The 25,464-nt window shown below is 41.3% G+C and overlaps 1 protein-coding gene across 1 annotated transcript; it reads left to right on the forward strand.

Moving 5' to 3' along the window:
* The first annotated feature begins 2,189 nt into the window (after positions 1-2,189).
* mxra5a (matrix-remodelling associated 5a) lies at positions 2,190-17,700 on the forward strand. The gene is made up of 8 exons (XM_035677758.1): positions 2,190-2,561; positions 2,967-3,192; positions 3,362-3,491; positions 4,655-5,045; positions 5,190-9,254; positions 9,986-10,904; positions 10,992-11,318; positions 14,351-17,700. Exons 2-8 carry the CDS (start codon positions 3,002-3,004, stop codon positions 15,936-15,938), a joined length of 7,611 nt encoding a protein of 2,536 aa, XP_035533651.1. The 5' UTR covers positions 2,190-2,561; positions 2,967-3,001; the 3' UTR covers positions 15,939-17,700.
* The last annotated feature ends 7,764 nt before the right edge of the window (positions 17,701-25,464 follow it).

The following is a 25,464-nucleotide window of genomic DNA, read 5'->3' on the forward strand; positions in this document are numbered from 1 at the left end:
AGCCCAGAATGGAACACTGGATCCAGATAGGGCTTTTTTTTTCGCAGCCACCATAGTTTCTCCTACACACTTGGAAGGCTGAGATGTATTCAGATGGTTGCAATCTGCAACTTCACCACTAGATGCCACTAAATCCTACACACTTCTCATCATGACTGATGAATACAAAACACAAGCTCTTGTTAAAGTCTATTATCAGAATATAAAAGCTGATACTCTGCCACGTATTAAGTTTTTGGTTTTCTTTTGCCGCAGTACGCGTCTTGTGAGCAAGACTGGATTACATCCCAAACAAAACAGGCAGGGTTTGTCAATTTATTTTAACTGAAGAATTATTTGAGAATATGCATCAGTAAAGTCCTCTGTTCACCTTCTCCGTATACTGGCCAATGTTTTTGCACATAAATCTTTTATGGTCTACTACAGGGATGGAAGAACGAACTTTCAGAATTAAAAAAGACTTGTTTCCACACTCAACATCACCTGCATCCCAAACTCACTGTGAACTGGGTTAGGGGCAAGAAAGTCAAACTAAAATGAAACTTAACAATATCTGTGTCGTATTTCGGAGCCCATTAATAACAGCATTTTCTATTTTTATGCATCATGTTTCATTGGTGATGACAACCAGAGTCACAGTAAATATATCCTCTACCTGAGGCATTTTGTGCAGGGCCACAATCATTTTGCTTCCCTCTGGATGTTCCAAGAGAGCAGTATGTGGAAAAAAATAGTTTTATAAACCAAACTGCAGTTATCATGTTACTGAGGTTCTACACATTGGTCATTTGATGACAGCTCAGCCATCTCCATGACAGCAGTGTAAATTCTGTCTGCTGATAAAGACTGTGAGATGCAGTAGGAAGCTCCAAAAAAAGCTATGGGCCTTGTGTAAAATTATTTTGTCAGCACTTTATTATAGCTGATTTTGGATTGAGTATGGATCGCCTCACATGCACACAGACAATTTACATCATTAGTCTAGGTCAGAGGTAGGCAACCTGCAGCTCCAGAGCCACATGCAGCTCTTTAGCCCCTCTTCAGTGGCTCCAGTTATATGGAAATGAATAATGCTTATTTTTTAACATTTTCATGGATCACTGTTGTAAGCCTAAAATGATTATGCTATTCTTCAGTTGTAAAAATGTGTAGCCATTACACTCAGAATAAAAAAATTTTTTTTCGTCAACTAAAATGTGCACCATTATCTTAGCCAATAGCCATATATCTTATGCCTTTAGTTGTTTTGTTTTTTGCCTTCACTACCAATGTTTCTGGCTTACCAGAATGTTTGATCCATGGTGAGAAATTACCATTACAAGGTTCAGATAGGATTTTTTTGTTTGGGCAAAAATCAATGTTGATATATGAAAAATTGATTAGCAAATGGATGCTTTATCATTAAAACTGCAGTAGGTAAGTTTCATAAAAATAACTATTGTTATATTTTCTGAAACCTTCACTATATCCTGACAGTAGTACATTTGACAAATCATCTGTGAAAAAAATTCCTCTGGCTCCTCCTAGTGCTCCTAATGGCATTTGCAAGAATCCACGGCCCAAATGAAAATAACCAATCAGAGCCAAGAAAGATGATTGTTGAGTCTCATTTTCAGGTCTTCAAATACCGATGCTGAAGGAGACTCAACAATCAACTATCTTCAACCCACAAACCCAAAGCGTCTTATAGCGTCTATATCTTTCTTGGCTTTGAGTGGTTGTTTTTCGCTCAGGCCCAGTTGATTCTTGCAAAGTGCTTGCAGAGGAGCCAGAGGAACGTGACCCTCACAGATTATCTGTTGTATGTGCTACTGTCAGGATATAGTGAAATATAGTTTCAGAAAATAGGACAAAAAGTTATTTTTCTAAAAAAAATTCCTACTGCAGCTTTAATACTAACATTTCCTCTGGAAAGGAAGAATCTATTTAAGGCCCCTCTCTACTATACATTACTTCCCAGGGTACTTAGTTTAGCTCATGGCCCCAAACACTCTGGTTCTAGCCCTGTCAGCTGCAGCTCTAATGCCACAGTTTATCCAGTTTGTTTAGCTTTAGATTTCTTCCAGCTTCTCTCGTCCAGCTGGTCTTGAAACTTTTGAGGTTAATCTAATTTCTCATAGTTCCAATATGACTCATCCAATATATCCCAGCAACCCTAACCAACCATTCTTACACTCAGCAGCATAAGAGTGTGTTTGGCTGTGCTCAAGACCCACCGCTGAAACTCTCCTCAACCTCTTCTGTCCTCTCGAAAAACTTCTCTGGCTCCTCCTGTTGCGTCTTCGTCGTCCGTGCGCGTCGGAGAAGCTCCCCCACTCACTGCTCACTGCAGATCCACAGAGTAGACTACTGGCATTGAGGAGTTAGACCCAAACTTTTTCCCCAGAGATTTTTACATTCAAATCCGTGTTCATTTTCTCCTTTGTGCAGATTTTCAGTTTTGTTCTCTTCTCAGAGGTTTTCCGCTTTTGTTCTATTTTTAATTGTGCGGTTTTTTGACTTTATCCATGTTGAAATGGAATATGAGGAGTTCCCCAGAGAGCAGCTATCAAGGTTTTGAGGTAAGAGCATCTATATTTCATTGCAATAATTTGAGCTGAAGCTATTAAATATTTAGGGAGCACTTTGCCTGAAATCCCCCACTGCAGCGCAGTGTGCGTAATTTACCGGAGTTTATCCATTCATGCGGTGATGGAGGCAAAGAGTCACCCTCGAAACTTGATCCAAATTCGGATCAGCACTCCAGTAAATTAAGTTTAACAGTGATGGATTATGACTGTAATCTGAAATAGTTTTATTCGAGTTTATCTGTCACAATAATGTCAGTCCGTTTTTTGGTCTCTTCGTCGCCTTTTTTCCTTTAAAAATGTTCTTAAACAGAGATCAATAATAATAACAACAATAATAATAATAACAATAATAACAATAATCGCATGTCTCATGTGTTGGTAACATTATTACTGTAGTTTTTACACAGCCGCTGTGACTGCTCCTCCCGTGGATGAAGATGGACCCTCCCGCCCTGTGCGTCCTCCAGACTCTGCTGGTGCTGATGATCTTGCCCCCCGTTGCCTCTCTGCCCTGTCCCCGGCCTTGCTCCTGCCCCCAGCCCACTGAGCTCCACTGCACCTTCCGCTCCCTCCTCACCATCCCAGTTGCTGTATCCAAACACGTGGAACGCATGAACCTGGGGTCAGTCCTTTTGGCATCCTCAGCATTGCCTTTTATTTTGCTACACTGTCAGTGATTGGATTACACTCTTAATGCAGAATTATAAAGGGATTTAACACCCAGGCTCATGTATTGTTTCTATTGAATTTGGGGTTTCTGTGTATTATATTGCCCACTGGTTGTGTTTCAGGTTCAATAGCATTAATAAGATCACAGACAGATCGCTGGCTGGCCTGAGGAAGTTGGAGCTTCTGATGGTCCATGGGAATGACATCCACAGTCTACCTGATGGAGTCTTCAGAGACCTTAATTCACTACAGGTACACCGATTGAAATCACCAAACGTTACCTGGGAATAATTAAAATGAATGAATGGCGGCTATAGGTCTGGTTTTAGTCCTTAAGCAAGATACTGAACAGTTTCTTTGTAAGGTCCCATTCTAATAATTTGCTGATTTTTACCAGATTATGGTATTCAACAGCTCAGATTGCCAATAATATCTCACTGAGTGTCCATTTGGAACATAATGTGTTTAGCGTGTGACTATGGCTCCATTGTGTTTCTAGGCTGACAAGGTATGGCATATATTTCTGTTTAAAAAAGAAGAAAACAAAATTGGCATAAGAAAAAAATATGTTTACAACATTTTCTCCTCTACACATTTCTGACTGCTGGAAGTCAGGTAGAGCTGGGCGTTCTAAAGAGAAAGTCTGTCCATAAAATTACTTCAAAGTAAATGCTAAATGCGTAACATTCATGGTGTTTGCATTAATTTGAATGGCCAGGATAATTGCAACCTATTTAAATAACATTTAATACAAATTTTATTACTTTTTCATGGTTAAAACTAATGCAAAATGTCTTTCCTGCCATAAAAACCACTGTATAAATGTAAATCCCAGTAAAAAAGGAGAAAGTCATTCTAAGTTTAAACATTTTTATAAACTAATAGTTTTTATTATGCCAGATTTTAGGGGGTTCTGTATCCCTAAACTCCAAAAAGTTACCTTTTCGGAAGAGACCATGGAGCATTAATCTATTTGAAAGGGTTTAACAACAGCAACCATTTTAGTTTGTCTTTCACCTACTTTCTCCCATGATACTAGTTTACTGTGACTTGTTTTACTCATTATTTATCATTTAAATAGCAAAAATAAACCTGAACCTGGACTTGGACTTCTAAAAATGACAAATATCTCAAAATATTCTTCAGTTGGAATGAGGATTCTACATAATTGTAATTTTATCAGAGAAATAGACATTAAAAAAACATTTAAATCTGACTTTCAATGAAGCTTGTATTGAATAAAATATGGCTATATCGTCACATTGAGTATTAAGTATTCTAAATGTGTTGTTTCTCAGAATGTGTAATCTTAGTAAAATATTAACTTTTTTTTAAGATGGGGTAGCAGGGTTCAAGAGGTTCATAATGTCATGATTACTAATGACTTTCCTTGTTCTTGTTGCTCATTGGTTTAGATGTTGAAAATTAGCTACAACAAGCTGAAGGAGATCAACAGACACACCCTTCAGGGTCTATGGGCCTTGGCCAGGTTACATATGGACCACAACCGGCTGGAGTTCATCCACCCAGATGCCTTCCAGGGCCTCACCTCTCTGCGGCTGCTGCAGCTGGAAGGCAACAGGCTTCAGCAGCTGCACCCAGCCACCTTCACCACCTTCACTTTAATGGACTACTTCCATGTCTCCACTCTGAGGCACCTCTACCTGTCAGACAACGGGTTGAGATCACTGCCTTCTAGGCTGGTGGCCACCATGCCTCAGCTAGAGAACCTGTACCTCCATGGTAACCCATGGACATGTGACTGCAACATGAAGTGGCTCCATGAATGGGATAAAACCTCACCGGGTTAGACATTAAATTTCTGATTTGGTGAAGACTAGTGAACTGATACTTTAGAGTTTGTCTTTATTTATATATTTCATAACATTTAAAGATGACAATCCAAATTGCTTCAGTTTCTTATTTGACATGGTTGTTTTTTTTCCCCAGGTGTCTTGAAATGTAAAAAGGACAGGGCCCTTCCCGGTGGCCAGCTGTGTCCTATGTGCTCCTCTCCTAGGCACCTTCAGAGGAAAGAGGTCCAAGCCATGGAGAACCTGTCCTGCAGCAGCCCCGTCATTAGCTCTCCTCACAGGACTTCCGCACCTGATGATGTTGAGAGTGAGGTCATGACTATGGAGGACTTCAGTAAAACATTTGGAAACATCTCCCTGGGCCTGTCAGATGAACACGGGAATGAAGTGGATCTAGAGTGTAGCATTGGCGAGCCGAGAGAGCTTACCAAGATTAATGGGGAGCAGGTCAACCAGGTCCAACTGGCCTCCAACATCACCTTTTCAGTGGATCTTGAATGCCCTGTTGATAGAGAAAAGTATGAGCGACTGTGGAGGCTAATCGCATACTACAGCAATGTGCCAGCCCATTTACAAAGGGGGGTTATGCTCAGTAAAGAGCCTCATCCAACCTATGTGTATAGACAGGACCCCGAGAAGGATGCCCTGTACTACACAGGAGTTAAAGTTAATATGATGGCCCAACCGGAATGGCTGATGCAGACATCTGCAGACCTTCAGTTGAACAGACTTCAATCATCAGCCAAGGTGGTAAAATTGATCCTGAGCACAGACTTCTCGGAGACAGTGGAGGCAGAGCTGGTGCGGAGACAGAGGAGGACGTGGGTCATGATCGAGTCAACAAACACGACCCGCAAAGTGTTGAGTGCTATCCTGGGAAGCCCGAGTCAAATGTACTGTAACGTTCACAGTTCTGGCCAACCAGTCATCCACTGGATGCTGCCAGATGGCTCAAAGGTGGAGGCACCGTACAGCAGTCCAGACAACAGGGTGTCTGTGTCCAGTGAAGGACGGCTGGTCATTAAAGCTGTCAGCCACTCAGACTCAGGAATTTACTACTGCATTGCTAAGGTTCATGGAGACCTTGCTGTCCTACCATTCCATCTGACAGTGCAGGAATCCTCTAGCCCTCCCCCAGGGGAGGATGCCTCAATTACACCTATTGAGGGATTTGCAGGGAGCCCCATTTCCCTGCCTTGCACGTCATCTGGTTCTCCTGATGCAGAAATTAACTGGATTCTACCAAGCAGCAACATAGTTAATTTTCAAGCCAACTCCTCTAGAGCTTTGGTCTTTTCCAACGGCACTCTACACATTCCACAGACTCAGTTATTAGACAGTGGTTATTATAAATGCATTGCCATAAATCAACATGGTGTGGATACACTGGCTACAAAAATCACTCTTGTCAGGCGCAAAGGGCTGATAAGGCCTTTGCGAAAGTTTCCACTAAGACCTCAGTCAGCCTCAGGGGTCAACACTCAGATTAAGGTCCCGACAGAGGATACAGAGGAGGCATCAGGGGACATTGAGGTTACTCAGGTGGGGGCTCCAACAAGTCGTGTGGATCCTGTGAGGAGGAGAATTCCAGGAGGTGTGGCCACAGGCAGGAGGGGCATCCATCCATTGAGGAGGAGGCCACTAATGCGAAAACCAACAGGATCACGTACTGAAGACAGAAAGAATGTAGTTGAGAACAGGAGGAAGATTAACACGACAAAGAGTAAAATAGACCCAGAGAAATGGGCGGATATTTTGGCAAAGATTAGGGATAGAAATGCCCAGAATACTGTGACACCACTCCCAGTTCAGCATACAACAGAGAGGAAACTGACAGAGCAGACAACACAGTCAGAAGAAACTACTGAGGGATCATCTGATGGCGTGACTGAGCAGGAAAAAGAGAGCCAGGATTACTTCACAACACTACACACTCCAGTGCAACATACAAAAATGAAAACTAATAAACACAATATACAAGGTCAAGGCACACATGTGACATCTAATAGCTACACTGCTGATGATACACATGATATGACATTAAACAGTCAGCACACACACAGCATACATGCTACAGAACCACACACAACACAGACATATAATGTGCAACACAAAACCCCTGATACAAACTTGGATCTACACACAACTTCAAACAGTGTGTTTTTCCTCCCACAGACCACATCTGTTCCCCTACACGCTGTCACTTTTTGGCAAGCTAACACAAACATTGCAAGCAGCAGCAGTACATTGTCTCTACAAGAGAACCATAGCACAAATACAGATGTTGATGGAGTCAAAACAGCTGATTGGTCCAAGGCATCGGAGAGGAGTGAGAATATGGATAAACCAAATGTTGTTGCCAGCTCTAATAATGACAGAGAACTCTTTTCAAGTGGAAGTCAAATTATCCCGTCGGTCAACCCAAATGAATCAGCAACAAGCCAAGAGGAAAATGGAAAATATCTCAGTGAGACTGTAACAACCTCGCAGCCGCATACTCAGCCAAAGGACACAACACTTGATAATTCACAATCTCAAGCAATGCTCACAACAGCATCTCCAGCAACTACACTTGTACCCACGACTTCAAGGAGGTGGGGGTCTGAAGGACAATCGCCCCTACGACAACCTAACTCCAGGAGAAGGAATGGGGGTCGTCGGAGAAAGCCAAACAGAAGGAAACAAAAGCTGAATAAACCCACCCAGTTTATTGCCACCACACCTGCAAATGCTCCCCTAGCAACAGTCAGGACCACCGCCTCCACACAGCTAAAAATAGAACCATTAGAATTTACAACAGCCAATTTCAATACCACTGTTCCATTCAGCGGCAGCCAAGCAGCGTCATCAGGCAGACTGAGTCATGAAGAAAGCACAGACTCAGGGCATGGCGCCGAGGCAGCCACCAAACTCTCTTCAATACCAGCTTCTCCCCCTGAAACAAACGACAGCCTTCTACTGCTGGCCAAACCACTATTCAAAAGCACATCAGTGGCACCATCATTTCCAACAACCTCTCCAGGAGTGGGTCACGGAAAGACGAGTTCTCAAACAGTCTTGGGAATCTCAGAGAGTGCATCTCCTGCAGAACGCTTGGATATGTTCACATCAACCACTCAGCAGATGTTTACAGAGAGCCCTCTTCCACCTGTTAAACCCTTAGAAGAGACACAAAGGGTAAGCGTTACGGGACACCTTGGACCTGTGCTTCACTCTGACAATTCCTCTGGGAGTTTTCACACTATAACACAAGTGCAAATAGATGTCAGGCAGAATCAATCAGACCATCAATACACACCCATGGAAAAGGATGGAAAGGTGCATTTGGAAAAAACTGACATGCATTTTTCACTGCTGCCATCCCCATCTGCCTCAGCTGCTTCCTCGATCGAGCATGAAATCAAGACAACCTCTGGATACACGTCAAGTGGCTTAATTACAACTCCGAGCATGCTTGAGGGTGAATTGGACACAGAACAGGTAACCACAAAGAAACCTACAGGACCTGAAAGATCTTATCATAGTTTTAGTCAAAATAAAACCCAGAGCAGTGAGTCAGAGGTAGATAAGCATCTTGAAGAAACTGCAAACGTAGGAATTAATGTTGATGCTCTTATAACAATACATCCCTCTGCTACGTGGTTGAGGCCTGATGTTGCGATCCCATCCAGAGTGGCACTGCATGTCACTTTATTACCCGAAACTTCTTCCACAGGACCCATAATGGGCCCGTCACAAAGAGCCACTCCTCAGGAGGCTCCCAGGATCAGCAACATTCCAGACAACAACAGTCAAGACCAAGAAATCCAATCCATCACCACAACAGAGCCTCAGAGAACATTAGACTACCATTCTGCAACGCAGTCAATTAACCACAAACTGGATTCATTTATTAGTATAAACCCTACCTCCCCAGCCTTAAAATTGTCCAGCAGACAGACAATCAAGCAGACGACCATCCCTGCCCCAACAATTGCTACTGTCCAAACTGATCCCTTCAGAGAGGGACTACTGACAAGCACTCCTGACGTGTCCAGAAAGCACCAGCTACCTGGACAAGGATCTATTCCAAGAGGGAAGCCAAGGATAACTAAGAGCAATTTCCAGACTTTAACTGTTAAAGCTGAAACAGATGCTCAGCTTCCCTGTGAGGCTGCGGGTGAGCCAATGCCCTTCCTGTCATGGACTAAAGTTGCAAGTGGTATGTATGACTCAACCTCATAACTCAGTTTTATGTACATTTTCAGGTCAGCCTTGGCACTTCCTTCTTTACAAACAATGTGGAAAATAGAAGTTATTATTAAACCAGTTTAATTAGCTTATTTAAGATTCCAATAAACACTGAGTAATATAAATACCATAACCTTTATTTGTTTGTTTACTTTATTAATTGGACAAATACAAGCAATGCTACGCAAGTATATCACAGAGAAATATATTACAGTGTGACAGCCTAAAATATGGTCCATACTTTGTCCAATATGAACTTAATTCCAAGGATAACTGGGTCAATAAGAATAAAAGCTTATTCTGTTTAAAAAAGCTGTTTAATGAAAACATTGTGTTGGCATTGTCTTTGTCCACCTTGGAATAAATATTAATTCACAACTAAAAGCTGATTTGAGGGTTCACTCCCTGATAAGCAAATAAGTAATGTAAAGTAGGTAAATCTATGTGTATTAAGTAGGATGAGGGCTCTACTGTTTGTCAAAGCCATCTGGCCAGTCAATATTAAGTTATCCCCTTGAACATGCTATGGATTTGTAAAATACACCCACAAATAATTATTTTTGTACACCTTGTGAAAACTACTCCCATTTCACCTACAGTATATTGTTTCTTTTCTTTTCTACAATCAATACTTACTTTAAATGGTATGCTATGTGTTAGAGCAAACTGTTATATTTTGAATTTTTTTTTTCATTCATGCAGGGACGAGTATTGCTCAGAACACCAGGGTCCAGAGGTTTGAGGTCCATCAAAATGGTACATTAATCATCAGGAACACACATCCCATGGATGGGGGCCAGTACCTGTGCACTATCCAGAACCAGTATGGCACAGACAAAATGGTGATCAACCTTGTGGTCCTGTCTCAGCATCCGCGGGTACTCCAGCCTCGGCACAGAGACATCACTACGCATCTAGGCGGCAATGTAGATTTAGAGTGTAAAGTGGAGGGGCACCCTACGCCTCGAGTCACATGGGTCCTCCCTAACCATGTCCACATGGCTGTTGTCCCACTTAGTGTTGCCCCTCAGCAGCGTGTGGCCATATTGACTAATGGAACCCTCCGGATCAGCCAGGCCACTTACACAGATAGAGGGATTTACAAGTGCATTGGCAGCAGCACGGCCGGAGCCGACACAGTCTCAGTCCGCCTTTATGTCTCCGCTTTGCCACCCGTGATTCAGCAGACACAACATGAGAACACCACCCTCCCAGAGGGCAGCACCGTCTACATCCACTGTACTGCCACAGGTGCCCCTCAGCCTGTCATCCGCTGGATCACACCTGATGGTGTGCAGCTCACTGCTTCCCAGTTTGTTAATGGACGCAACCTCATCGTCTTCCCAAATGGGACCCTCTATATACGGGGACTGGGCCCAGGAAATGCTGGGAGATATGAGTGCTCTGCCAGTAACACAGTGGCTTCCAGCAGGAGAACAGTGATCTTGAGCATAAGAAGGAATCTGTCCTTGGCCAAGGCCAGTATCACATCATCATCCCAAGAGAGAACAGATGTGATCTATGGGGGGAGGCTGCTGCTTAACTGTGTGGCAAGAGGAGAGCCGGAGCCCCGGATCATCTGGAGGACACCCTCTAAGAAGCTGGTGGATGCTCAGTACAGGTAACAGTTGAACAAGCTAACTAATATTTTTTTCAACATTCTCAAAAAAAATAAATGCCTACATTTAAGTTTCTATTATCTTTGCAGTTATGACCCCAGGATCAATGTGTTCCCGAACGGCACTATAACCATTCATTCTGTGACTGAAAAAGACAGTGGTGACTATCTGTGTGTGGCACGTAACAAAATGGGAGATGACTACATTTTGCTGCGGGTGAACGTGCTGACCAGGCCGGCTAAAATCAAACAGAAGCAGCAGCAATCCAGTCAGGAGGTGGTGTACGGTGGAGACCTGAAGGTGGACTGCGTGGCTTCTGGTCTCCCCAACCCCGAGATCAGCTGGGCACTCCCGGATGGGACCATGGTCAACCCGGTCAAACAGAGAGATGGTGTCAGCGGAGGGCGTAGTCGCAGGTATGAGCTGCTTAGTAATTGTAAATCGTAGAATTAATAATACATTTTATTTATAAAGCGCTTTTCTAGGAACTCAAAGACACATCACAATTTGATTCAAAGTTATTTTTACCTCTAAAATGCCTCCACTGGCCTATATCGCAAAGGAAGTTTAACTAAGCCCGCCTCTCTTTCAGCTCCATGGCTACGAGCCTAACATTGATTTTAACCCCTTAAAATCAATCCTCTTTAGAATTCCTCATATTGCACATTCTGTGACAGTATCCTCGGCCTACATGTACACTCAGTGTACCGGGTACCCCCAAGCTAAAAGTAATCTCTGGTTCAACTTTATAGTTATTTTGGAGGCTGTGCCTCATGTGACCAAAAAGCTGAGTTAAACCCAAAGATAGCTGGCTAACCCTTTAATCTCACAATTTTACTCCATCCAACTGGCAGTATGTTGTCCTCCTAATACTCTAGGATGGCCAAAAGGAAACCTCTATTGTATTATGTTGTTGATGCAAAATGGTACTTGCATCCCAAGTTCCCTTTATTAATTGACAGACTTCCTGCTCAAAGTGGCCCACCATTCTCAAATTCTTCATAAATATTTAATATTTATATTTACCAATTATTTCGAAAAAAATTGTTCCATCACACAAAATAAAACTGCATAAACAGTGATTAATATTATATTTTTTCTTTTCAGTAGAAATATCTGGCAGGGCTGTCAAAACTGGGGCCTAAAGGCCAAGGTTGGCCCAACATAAGCTTTGATTTGGCCCGCGGGACCCACTTTGGGCTGCCACAGAATTAGTAGCATAAAGATGTCAATATACCAGGTTACTATGTACTAAATAAAATCAGTTTCAACCTAGTTTCTGCTTAACTGTTAAAGATCTAGTGTGTAGGATTTAGTGGCATTTAGCCGTGTAGTGTAGTTGCAACTTCCTCGCCTCACCCTCCCCTTTGAAATGCAAAGGAGAAACAGCGTCTGTGAAATGTGTGAAAAAACGTGGTGATTCAACATGGTGGACTTCCTCCCTCTGTAGATAAAAACGGCTCATTTCAATTCGATACAAGGTTACACTCTGCACCCTGCATAAAAAAGGCCTTTACAGTGTTATTTAAAAGAAGTGGTCACTTTTGGTCACTTTTATCACCACATAGATGTATACAGGGATTCTTACAAACATCCCTGATCTCTGATGATGAACCAAACTCCCTGATACAAAATGAAGAAGATTAGGATTTGCTGCTCATGATTGGCACCTTTCTACCTTACACACCTCCTTATGTAGGTCAAAGTGTGTCATTTTAATAAAATCAGTTCAGAGAAGCACAAGGGATTGTTAAGATGTTGTAGTTTTGGAATACAAAATGTACATGGAGTACAGTCACTATAACATTGAACTGATTTTAAATGTAGATTCACTGAACTGACCCATCACTATTGGCTAGTGGTGTTCAACAAAGAAATCTAATCTTTAGCTTTGCCAGTTGGTCCTGTTTAACAATAAACCTGCATTTAATCAACTAAGACATTGAAAGATTCATTAAAAATGTCCATATGTCCATATAACTTATTGGAAACTATTTCCTGACTCTGTGCTACAGTGGCAGCTCACCACCTTAAGATTAATGACTCTTCACTTCCACAGAAAATTACTTCAGGAACCAATTTGGCATGTGCTGCTACAATACAAAAACTCCTTCATATTTCAGCTGTATTTATTGTTTCCTGCTATTACACATAAAACATACTGTAAATACTACTTGTCAGTCTATTAAGGTTGTGCAACCTAACATGTTTCTTTCTGACACATAATAGCTGACTGGACACTGAAAAAAGGCTTCATAGCAGCAAATACCTGTACCTTTGTACTCATCTGTTTCAAAATAGCCTTGAAGATAAATACAGAACCTGCCATACTAGTATGCAAAAAAACACAGCAGTATACAGATAAAGGCAAAACGTAGATAGATAAACAAAGTGCATCCCAATACAACAGTGAAGTAGTTTATTATTCAAGGATGCAATGGCAGAGGGGACAAAACTCTTGCTGAAGCAAGCTCTCCTCCATTTTAAGGGCCTGCCCATCCACATGGCAGTGATGTTTAAGTGAAGACTGAAGGGCTAATCAGTGTCATTTGCTATTGTGAGTGCCAGGCGTGTGATGGCAATGTCATTTATGTCTGAGAATTGATGACTGTAGAGGCAGTATGCGTGACAGTGGTAAGTTTGTTTTTGTTAGAGATGGTCAACATGGTGAAGAAGCAGGGGAACAGTACAACAGGATGGTCTGAATTATGATTTTGTAAAGCAACAACAGGAGGTGGGGGGTGCTCAGAGTTTCTAAATAATAACAGAGGAGTCTTTGCTAGGATCGTTTATGCATAGAAGTGATGTGTTGATCAAAACTGAGTTCATTGCCTGTTGTGAGTCCAAGATATTTTAAGTTATTGATCTGCCTTGTCATGGAAAGGCAGGAGGGTGCTAGTGACCAGCTGCACATAGTTATCAGTGACCCATTATGTGAAGTGAGAGAGTTTCTATAGGTTGTAACAAAGTTATTGTAATCAAATAGTCCTAGAAGTGCAACCATATCATCAGAGTATTTAAAGTATGTGGTGATTGGTGAGGGGCTGGTCCATTCAATAATGTTGAAGTGTAAAGGAAGGGACCGAGGACACAGCCCTGAGGGGCTCTGGTTTTGGTGATGACAGTTGATGATGATCCTGTACTTATTCTAACAATTTTTGAAGTGGATGAGGAGTTGAGGGTGGTGAAGTTTCTTGGCCATGTTGTGGCATCAAATTGAAGGTGCAGCTAAGTAATCAAAGGATTGTAGCATTTCCTGGTGATTCCAGATGTTGGAGGAGAGAGTAGAGGAAGCAGGACACAGCATCTTCCTAATGTCCAAATCTTAAAAATTTTCAATTTCATTCCATTATGACATTATGCACATAACTCTGACAGCCGCAATCATCCTCAAAAGTATAACAATCAGTATCCCTGTCCTTCCTTTCCCTTTCTGAACTGTCTGTAGGTATGTGGTGTTTGACAATGGGACACTATACTTCAATGATGTCGGCATGCCAGAGGAAGGTGACTACACTTGCTATGCTGAGAACCAACTTGGCAAAGATGAGATGAAGGTTAGAGTCAAAGTCAAGGTTGCACCTTCCCCACCAAAAATCCAGGATAAAGACAAAAATATTGTCAAGGTTTTCTATGGTGAAACCACTACACTAAGATGTAACACCAAAGGGGAATCAATGACGGTCATCACATGGATATCCCCTACAAATAGAGTGGTATTTCCTGTTTTAGACAAATACCAGATCCTGGATGATGGGACACTGGTGGTTCAAAAGGTCCAACGTTTTGATGGAGGTAACTACACCTGCATGGCCAGGAACAATGCAGGACAAGATCATAAAGTAATCAGGCTGGAGGTCCTGGTAACATCTCCAGTGATCAACGGCTTAAGTGGAACTGCCAACACCATCAAAGTGACTGCAGTACAGGATCAACGGAAGTTGGTGGACTGTGTGGCAAAGGGAACCCCGACTCCCCGTATCATGTGGGTTCTACCAGGAAATGTGATCCTTCCTGCACCATACAATAGCAACAGAATGACAGTTCACCAGAATGGTACCTTGGAAATCCGCTCACCTAAGAGGACAGACTCGGGGCAGCTGGCTTGTATCGCTCGTAATGAAGGAGGGGAGGTCAGGCTGGTGGTAAACTTGGATGTGAAGGACGTTGAGAGGCAACAAATTAGAGGACCAAAAACAGATAGCCTGTCACTGACTGTGGGAAATTCCATGACTTTAAACTGCTCTTTTGAGGGCTCACCACTACCTCATGTCACTTGGATCTTACCCAACGGCACACCTTTACATACTGGTGCTCGGTTCTCTAAGTTTTTCCACCAGCCAAACGGCTCCTTGATTATCAGCAACCCCTCGGTTGCTGAAGTTGGTATGTACCGCTGTCTAGGGCGTAATTCTCGAGGGCTTGTGGAGCATACAATCACATTGTCTCCAGGGAGAAAGCCAGAGATCAACAACCGATACAACTCTCCTGTCAGTGTCATGAATGGGGAAGGACTTGTGCTTCATTGTCAAGCTAGTGGCGAACCTCTCAGAATAACATGGACACTACCTAGTGGGGTTGTCCTCAACAGGCCACAGAGAGCTGGACGATATGCTGTATTGCCCAATGGGACCCTTGCCATCCAACAAGTATCAGTCTATGATCGGGGGTCCTACGTTTGCCGAGCTGCAAACGAATATGGAAGCTCTCTCCTTTCTGTGTCAGTAATTGTGATTGCATACCCACCTCGAATTACCAACGGCCCTCCCCCTGTGACTTACGCTAAACACGGAGTTGCTGTTCAGTTGAATTGCATAGCAACTGGGATCCCTAGAGTGGACATAGCATGGGAAACGCCTGATAAAACCCGCTTGGCTGTCAGTGCACAGGCACGCCTTTTTGGAAATAAGTACCTCCATCCGCAAGGTTCCCTCATTATCCAAAACCCAACACAAAGAGACGCTGGCGTCTACCGATGTACAGCCAGGAACGCCATCGGTATAGACACTAAAGCTACATTTCTCAATGTGTTCTGAAGAATTTCACTGGTCGTCATAGACCATTTCCATACTGTATGCCCAAGCAACTGCCAAGTTGAACATTTTTTAATGATCAAATGTATTAAAACTGCTGTCACAATGATAAAATAATGCGTTGATTAAAACCTACAGCGGTGCTTTAAGTGCATCCTGTGTAGAGGCTAAAAGTTGATAGTACTTTGTGTGCCATTTCCACCATTTGTGTATACACAATGTGGATTATGCATAATCCACATCACTGGGAAATATCAATGGGGACCCCATTTTGAGTATTTACTTATAATGCTATTTTTTGCTAAAGAAATACTAGTCATTTGAGGAAACTACAAAAATGCCTTGATTTGAGACAATCACATGTTCAAGTTTGCCGGTGTTGTTTCATTGCATAATGTTAATAGTTATTGCTCACAGACAGATGCTTTTGTTGTTGCCATGTTTATTTTTGGTTACCTTTCAGTTGTGTTTTGCAGTTTAGCTTAAGGTTAATGACTTGTATAGCCTCTTTGGACAGTACAACATATCAACTAAATGATTTACACACTACTAGTAACAATTAATAACTGTAAAATGATCAACTTATGCATCTCATCCCACAAGGTAATGGCACAGGCATTAACAGTTGTAGTTACCTGATATATGCAGGCCCAACCCCTTAATTTGGCCAAATTTAAATAAAATATATAGGCACATTTCTAAAATAATTATTTCAAATCACTCAGGGAGGTGGGGCACACCATACTAGGAAAAAAAATGCCAACCATTCGTAATGGCTATTGCTCTCCTATGCCATTGCCTTGTGGAATCCTGTGACTACTATAAAATGTACTTAAAGGGCATGCATTGCCAAATAATTTGAGATAGAAAGTATTTAGACAGTCCTTACTTTTCACAGAGTATCATCTAAATTTGGACAGTGTGTTCAAAAATCATGGCCGTTGGTCACATATGCCAAGCGCATTTGTCAACCAGTTACTATATCTTAAAAATATAACAGAGTACAAAAAATTACTTTTGGGGGGCTGTTATCTAAGTTGGATTAATAAATAAATGGAATTCATAGTAATTATCCAATTATGTTAAAAATGATATAGGTATAAGTGGTTTTCAGTATTTTTTTAAATATTAAGGACCAAAACCATAATTGGAGGAGGTATCACACTTTACAGCTCTCTGTAATGCAAATCTGACAATCTAAGTTTATTTTACATTTCATGTTTGGGAATACAAAGCAAGTGGTTAAGCAACAGCATACAAAATGACATCAAATTCTGCCCATAAGTGCCACTCCAGGTGTTAACTGTAAAGCAATTGATTTGACTGATCCTGTGTTGATCAGTGAGCAAAGACTCTGTAGCATTCTCAGCTGTACATGTATGTTACTTCCGACAATGACAGATTATGTCAAGCTGTAAAGAACTGCATAACTTCTCATTATGAAATATTGTTTAACTTAATTACAGAATTCATTGAAAATATGTAATATGAGAAAAAATATTTTTTGAGAGGTGATTTTTGTTTTTTATTTAGAATTTGATACACTGTCGGTATCCTGTGCCTTTCATAAATATCCATCTTAAGTATTTTCTGTGTTTCCATAACTCAAGTCATATATTTCAATAACTGTTTGTTTACCATTTTAGACTCATGCTTCTGAAAAGTGCTGATGCAGGTTCTATGTCCTCATTTGTAAATTATTTGTCTTTGACAGGCTGTGATGCATAAGAATTTCCCCATATTTTAATAAAAGATTTGTCACTTGTTTCTAGTCAAAAACTTTTTATTGCTGAGGCAGGGAAAGCAAAATGATGACTCAAGAATGTTTGCCATAAATGACATCCATAAGTGAGAATAATGTTTTTTAAATAACTCACAAATGGAAGCATTTGCCAAAGAAGTTTCAGGAAACATAAGTTTGTGACTTTTTCATAATGAAATTATTCAAAAGTTGAATGTAGTTTTGGTTCAGCTGGCCTTAGAGAGCAGAGCACAGATAAAAATCTGAGAAAATGCTCAACTTAGCATTTTGGATGAAGGAAGTAGGTCACCATTACTCTCGAAGACTAGAAACTTGCAATCATCACTCTGGGAATACAGCCGCAGTCTCGTCTTCCAGAAAGAAGTAACATCTGGAGCCACGAGGAAATCCCCAATCAGTTCGACAGATTTGGCCTAAAGGAGTCACACTTTGAGAAATTTCAGTATCTGTGACTGTCTTTGTTAGGCCTGGCATTCATTATAACAGTCAGGGCACTGGGGTTAACCGGCACTACACTATGCTGTCTCGTCTACCTTTCTCCCTAATTCTCTTTAGCTTCCTCCTTGCAGATGAAATCAACATTTTCCAGCCTGAAAGCTGATTAGACTGCAGTGATGCATGTTTTCCCCTGTGTAGCTAAAGAAGCCTGACAGCTAAACCAGATTGCTCACAGCGCTCCACTTTGCCATGACCTGTTTGTGCTATAACGCTGCCTGTTTGTGACCCAGAACCTGCATGAATACAGCTTGGAAACACTCACATCTTGTGCCCACCTGTTTGCTCTCATTTCTAAAAGAGACAGTCATCAGCATTAAGTAATGCCACACTTTCGGATGTTTACGCTGTTCAGTCACTTTCTTGCTCTGACTTCAGATGGTTTATTAAGGAAATTGACATCATAAGAAACTGAAAAAAGTCATTCTTTTTAGGGATTAGTGCTAATCAAGGCATATCCTCTTCCACTCAGATGCAAAAATGAGGAGAAGCTTAAGTGAGGGAACCTACTATGATCTATGAATGAGTAGAGATTCTCACATGGAGCTGCAGCTGATTGACGAATCAAAGACAGCATGAGGGAGCTCTAGCTGTGGAGAATTTGTGTCCTACAGCAACACAATCAATACATCTGAACATCAAGGCGCTTCATGTCTAGGCAGCAGAGAAAGTGAGTTTGAAGAAAGGTTGAAAGGACTGCTCCATCAGAGCTGCTTTCTTCAGTGCATTAGAACACAGGGTGGATGTGGAGATTCCTTGGTAATGAAAGCAGCACTGAGCTAACCCCCTTTCTTGTTCAGTAATGGCTGTGATGTCAAAAATATTTTCATCAGGCTCAGATTTAGCGCTTTGAGCTAACTGTAAGTGTGCATGTGTGATATATTGCTTGTTTTTGACAGTGCGTTCACGAGTGCCAGGTTGCCTTCATGAATACTCACGTTCATAATAAATCATATGAACATCGGTCTCTGTAAATAAGCTACTAAATTGAAAAAAGGTGACAGAAAATTTTGTGGCCTTGATGGTATTTTGTGGCCCGGGGAATCAGCCTGCTATGAGTTCAGTCTACTAATATTCTATGTGAACACTTTTCCGAGGCGCTTTCTTACTAGGACGGGGTTATCAAACCTCATACTTTTTCAGTATCAAAAAGTAATTTATGATAAATATAAGTATAAAAGTAATCCATATAAGTAATCTGTAGCATAAAGTATTGAAATCTTCTTTAATTCAGTATTCTCTGAGACAAAGCAGTAAACTTGCCTTAAAAATGCCTCAAATGACTGTGATGATCGCAGTCAGTACTAACCTCTGTGGTGTACAGTTGCCTATTTCCACATTTTCCAATATTTAACTCAATTTCCACCAAGTCCTGGGAGAAATATCTGGAAATATATATATGTTCAACAGCTATTATTTCATTGTGTCTGCCTGCTGTTTTCATGCTGAGCAGGTAGTGTACAGTGGCTTTATCAGAGCTTTTTCACTGAAAACAGCTGCCCACTGCTGCTGAAAATAAATCCCTTCAAACATGCTGAAGGGACCTGTGGGTGATGATTCTCTGTGAGTTTGTCACTAAGAGTGACACTTTTCACATTACACACATAATTTCACCCATTGTTGATATGTAAATACTGATAACCAGTGTTGGACTAATTATTTTTTGCGGGGTAACGTATATTATTACTTAAATGTATTAGTAATTAGTTACACTACTAGTTACTGGGGAAAATAACATTATTGCTGTAATATTATTACAGTTACTGCCCCACATTGCTGAGTACACCTTGATGTTTTGGGAGGTTTGGTAAAACATTTTATTGAATAAATAATATTGTAAATGGTTAATGGACAGGACTTCACACATTGATGGTTCTCTTCAATCTCCCAGTCAGACTGAACATGCATTTTTGTTGTTTAGTTAATTATTTTGAACAAAGTTTTTGTTTGTTGTCTTGATTGTGGCAAAAAAAAGAAAAAAAAGAAAGTCAGACTCGGACGCTGCAGAGCAGAAACAAGTGCCTACCACTCCAAGGGGTTTCTCGACGGTACGCAAAAAACAGCACCAGCAGGGGGCGCTGTGGCCTGTTTGTACTGTTCACTGCCCTCTTAAAAAGGCCCCTGCCAGTCACTCTGCGTTAATTTGGCTGCCGGGACTTTTAAAAGCCTGCACCCTCTCTACTGTATTTCTTTTTACCTTGCTTTTGTTCCTAACAATAACAGTGTCCTGTTGTTAGCTCTACTAGCCAAACAGGTGCACATGTTAGCAAGGAGCAGCAGCTAGCTCCCTGCAGGTAGCTGAAAGCAACCCTGATGATGACGATGGTGCTGGGAGACGTCATTTTTGCTGGATTGGACTCAAACTGACAGCTGCTGGATGAAAGCATCATTGGTAAGTTGTTTATTATTATATTCATTATTATTATTTGTGATGATAGACTTGTCATAAAGGCTGGCTTTTTAACAAATGGCATTGTTTGTTGGTACTTGTGTTGTAAACCGCTGTGTGCCATTGTTTCCTGCTACAGATGAGTCCAAACTGCACAGCCAATGAGAACAGCTCAACCTGAATATGTCACCTCCGCTGGCTCCGACAAACTGTCATGGCGATCATAATGTCAAACTCGAGGCTTCAAACTTCAAACTCTACAAACCAATGGATGACATCCCAATAGGTTCACACCTGGTTTCAACACTTTTAATACAAACTAGCAGAAGTTTGCATTAGTAGTAACTTACAGTTAATATATCCCTCATGTAAGTACAGTAAACAATAAACTGCTGGTTTATATGCAGCATTGTTTTTTATGTAAATCCCTCATCTGTGTGAAGCCAATTTGAATCCAGTTCAGGAATGGTGGACTGTGGCAGTTAAAACAACCAAAGAGCTTTGATAACAATAAGAAGAAAACACTGAATTTTTTTGAAAAAAAGCTCATTAAGTATGTATGATTGTTAGAAATAAAAAAAATACGAAATACAGAGAATTATATAAAAATGTCCTAAAAATATCTCAAAAACTCCTCTCATTTTACACAATCTTCCTGCAGTTATTGTGTTCACTATTTGGGTTCATTGTATAGTTTATCAGTTGTTCTGTGCTCTTATTGTCATGCATTAAACATAATATGAAATATCTATAAAATATGGCACTCAGTTTACTTACTGATAGAAAAGGTGTCCCTTAAAGAAAAAGGCTGGGATCCACTGTCGGCGATATGGCTGTGTGGCTGTATGGACCTCCAGAATGTAAAATGCTGAATACTTTTTTATCCCTTATCTGACTGACCGAGCAGTTGTGATGCTAAATTATCAGCAGTTTGCTGTTTAATGATAAACCCATGGCGCTATCCCAAAATAGCACACTTCATTGTAACTAAATACAGTAATCTGTATTTGTGATGGCAGGCTAAATCCTACTAGGACCTCAACTCTTTTTCAGTAATAAATAATAATTCATGAAATAATGTATCTGTTGCATTGAGTATTAAAAACTGATTCCTAGTCTGGCATGTTCTTTAATCACATATTGTCTGATATAAAGCAGGAAACCAAAAATGCTAACCTTTGTGACAAATACACAGCATTTCCTGTGGCTGCTTCACAATAAAGGCCACCCTTTGTTTCACCACTTTAACACTTTTAATGTAAACTAGCAGCAGTTTTGTTCACAGATTATCTGTCTCACATACTACTCTCAAGATATAGTGACAGTTTACAGCTTTAAGAACCTTCTTGGTCACATATTTGAAAACGATAGCATTGTTTATTAGAGCCTTGAAATTACAACCTCACAAAGTTTTGTTTCTTTAATGCTAACAAACTGTATTTCACTCACTTTTGTTTAACGTATAACAGATACAAGACTTTCCCAAAGATTCTCTCAGGTTCCAGCAGCTGCACGGTAAACTTTGGACCTTTGGATTCTCTCCCGCTCTGGGAATTAGTGTCTTAAGTCCACGGGCAGATGTGAACATGCCTGTAGGCCAACGCGCTGTTGAATTTTGTTTAATTTATTCTGCCTGGGTTAGATGGGATTCACAGAATTGATGTTCTGGACCCCAGTAGCAGAAACACCAACTGTGAAATCCTCTTTTACGATCTCACTGAAAAATGTATCCCAGCAAGACAAGAGGTAACAAATCGACCTCAAATGTTCCTGAAGATGCATCTGTCTACTGAATTGCAGAGTGCTTACTTTTCTAATTGTGGGAATCTGGTTTGGTTTGTGGCCCAGTTTCAGTCGGCAGCCTGCCACTGGAAGGACAAACTCCACCCAGCCACTCTGCCCCATCAGAAGCCTTGAAATGAGACCAGAATCCCCTCCACAGCTGACTGTCATTACTCTTGCAGTCCCCAATTAGCCCGATCGCAAAAATTGGGGGTCATTAGAATCTGAAGCCGCCAGTTGAACCGCTGATCAAATTAGCTGAACGGCTTTGAGCATAAATCATGCGCCGGCTACCACACATGATGAGTGGAGGAGGTGGTTCAAAGCAGTTAACCCAAAAACATATGGAGGTGCTTAGGAATCTGTGACAGTTATCATATTTCCTAGTGTTTCTGATCAGCTGGCATGGACGTGTAGCCTACACCTGCACACACACACAAATCCCCTCATTCCTTTTCCGCTGTTCTTTCTCTCTCACTCATGCACAATCATCACTGAATCACAAGCACTCCATCAAGCAGAAAGCCAGTGTACTCATCAAGCCACAGAAGAGTTCCAGATGGGGGCATTATCAGGACTATTTGTTCATCTAAACACCCTAAAAGACCTGGGAGAGAAGGGAAAACACTTTTGTTGAAAATAAGGAATAAACAAGTGAAGGGAATAGATCCCAGGTGCTTCACTAAACAAGAGCAAACAGCGCTCAGAGCTCCTGGTTATTTGGCCCAGCGCGGCGTCCGGTTTCATCCTCTTCATGATTTGCGTTGACATGCCCGACAAAGGTGGAAATTCTTGGATGCACATGTGGGTGTCAGTCCCACACTCTCAAAACAAATAGACTGGGTCAGTATGGTGAAATTCTTTGTGGGGTCAGTGCGGTGTCAGCGCTGGTTACGTAAGCGAGGCTGAAGGCTCTCAGTGAGATATGTATCTGAAGATTTCATTCAAACAAACGGCAGATTTTAGTTTTCTACTGACTTTGAGTTGCTCTGGCTGCTGAAATTGACATTGGTCAACTTCCATGTGGGGTGCTGGCTAGAAACAGGATTTTAGCGTTATTTGTTTATTGCCAAGAGGTGGTCAGATGTATAACTGGCCATTTTTTTTAGCCTCGCTAGTGGCGAGGCTTTATGGATCACTGTGTGTTGGTCGGCCCAGAACTTTGGTCAAGACTGAAATATCCCAACAATTATTGTACATTTTTTACACATTTGTGGTCTCTAGAGAATGAACTTTGGTGATTTTCCTTCCAGTGACACTATCAGGTCAATGATGGTAGATTCTCAATGATGTGAGAATGTCAGTTAGCATACTTGCTAATTAGTTTTTGTTAGCCACTTTAAGCAAGTTTCTCACGGATGTACTAGTCTCCATTTGACAAAGTAGTTCTTTTATCACCTTATTAGACACCAGAAACCTGGGGGAAACAATATGACAACAATGTATTCAGACATCTGTTGTTTTATGAAGTGCTGCAGGAATGAATTACAACACCCAGAAATGAGCTAGCATTTTAGCATCTCCGGTTCCTTCTCCTCGTAAAGAATGCTGATATGAGATATGAAACGTAACCTGTTAACTGCTGCCAATCAAATGGTGAATAATCTGGGTTCATATATTTGTAAATCTGATTCTGATGAAGTCAGTGCCTCACCCAGCCATGAACCTCACCGCATGTCACTGCTTTACAGCCACATTGTGTTTAAACTCAAACTTATATTTTAGTTACACAATTTAATTACAAGTCTGAAGTTTCATGGTGGTGACGTTGAAGTCCTGCAACTGTGGTGTTGTTCGTTTATAGACTATGTTTTAAGCCTTTTGCTTCTGACGAACGCTTCAAAAATCATCAAAGTGTTCATTTGTGAAGATTATCTTGCTTAACAAAACGTGCAAGTATCATAAACCTTTGTTCGCCACAGGGCTTATTTTCTGCAATTTCTCCATTGGCTCTTTGTTGAAAGAACCAGGCCACCAAAATACGTCATTCCTTGAAGAACAGCCAACCAGCAGGCCTATGCTTCTTTTCACTTAATAGCAAAAGCACGAGGCTTTACAATCCCATTTTCCTTTGCTTTTTGTGACTCATGGTGCAACTCAATAATCATTTAGTATGCCCTCTTTTACTTCTCCTCAGCGCTTGGTTACTCTTACCTCCGTACATCATCATAAGTTGCAGAGCAATGGTCTGAGAGCAGATGATTGAAAATCAAACTCACCCTCAAGCAGGGCAAATAATTTAGAATTTTCAATGATGGTAAAATAAGTGCAGAAAAGTCAAGAATAAAGTTGTAGATAGATGAAACATTTAAATTGGTTTTGTTTACTTACATTTAGCCTATAAATGACCTAATTTTATGTTCCACTGTCATGTAGGAAGGAAATGATGAAGTGTAGCCCTGCACAGTCAGCCACTGAAGGGCTGATAAGGGAGCGTTAAAGTGTGTTGATTAAAGAGCCACTCCACTAATTTCACACATCAAGATCAGTTCACTTGTCATGAGGAATATTATTGAGCCTGCGACTGGACAAGAAGAAATAAGTATTTCAGGGTTATCTCAGCTTGAACCATCGTCATCTGCACTTCCTCCCACTGTACAAAAATTAAGCTGGTGCCATCTTGCGCTGGTGATGTCATTTGGAGCCAGGTCAGTAGTAATTGGGGGTTGCCGCCGTGGTATCAAATCTCTGCATGTACGCCTAGCCAACTCAATCATGTCGTTAAACCCTGTTTTTATCGCTACAAATAACTAATTTGGCCCATGTCCCATCTAACATGGAGGCAACAGGCTTTATAATGGTAAATGGTAAATGGACCTGTACTTGTATAGCGCTTTTCTAGTCCTTCCGACACTCAAGCGTTTTACACTACATGGCACATTCACCCTTTTAACACACATTAACTACAGTGTGCAAAGGAACAGAAACTAACTAATTCATACACATTCACACACCGATGCACAGCAATTCGGGGTTCAAGGATACTTCCAAATGTGGCACCCGGAGCTGGGAACGAGCCAACAACCTTCTGATTAGGGGACGACCCACTCTGCCTCTGAGCCACAGCTGCCCGTAATCTATACTGCAGCCAGCCACAAGCG

This window comes from Morone saxatilis, unplaced genomic scaffold, assembly GCF_004916995.1.
Source record: "Morone saxatilis isolate NCDOM2014 unplaced genomic scaffold, NCSU_SB_2.0 Contig6, whole genome shotgun sequence".
NCBI classification, from domain to species: Eukaryota; Metazoa; Chordata; class Actinopteri; family Moronidae; genus Morone; species Morone saxatilis.

Excerpts from the sequence above, each read along its gene's own strand:
- mxra5a (XM_035677758.1), top strand. The coding sequence starts at position 3,002 with ATGAAGATGGACCCTCCCGCCCTGTGCGTCCTCCAGACTCTGCTGGTG. Across the intron at positions 5,046-5,189 it reads ATGGGATAAAACCTCACCGG|GTGTCTTGAAATGTAAAAAG; the intron begins GTTAGACATTAA and ends TTTTTTCCCCAG. Across the intron at positions 11,319-14,350 it reads AGCGGAGGGCGTAGTCGCAG|GTATGTGGTGTTTGACAATG; the intron begins GTATGAGCTGCT and ends AACTGTCTGTAG.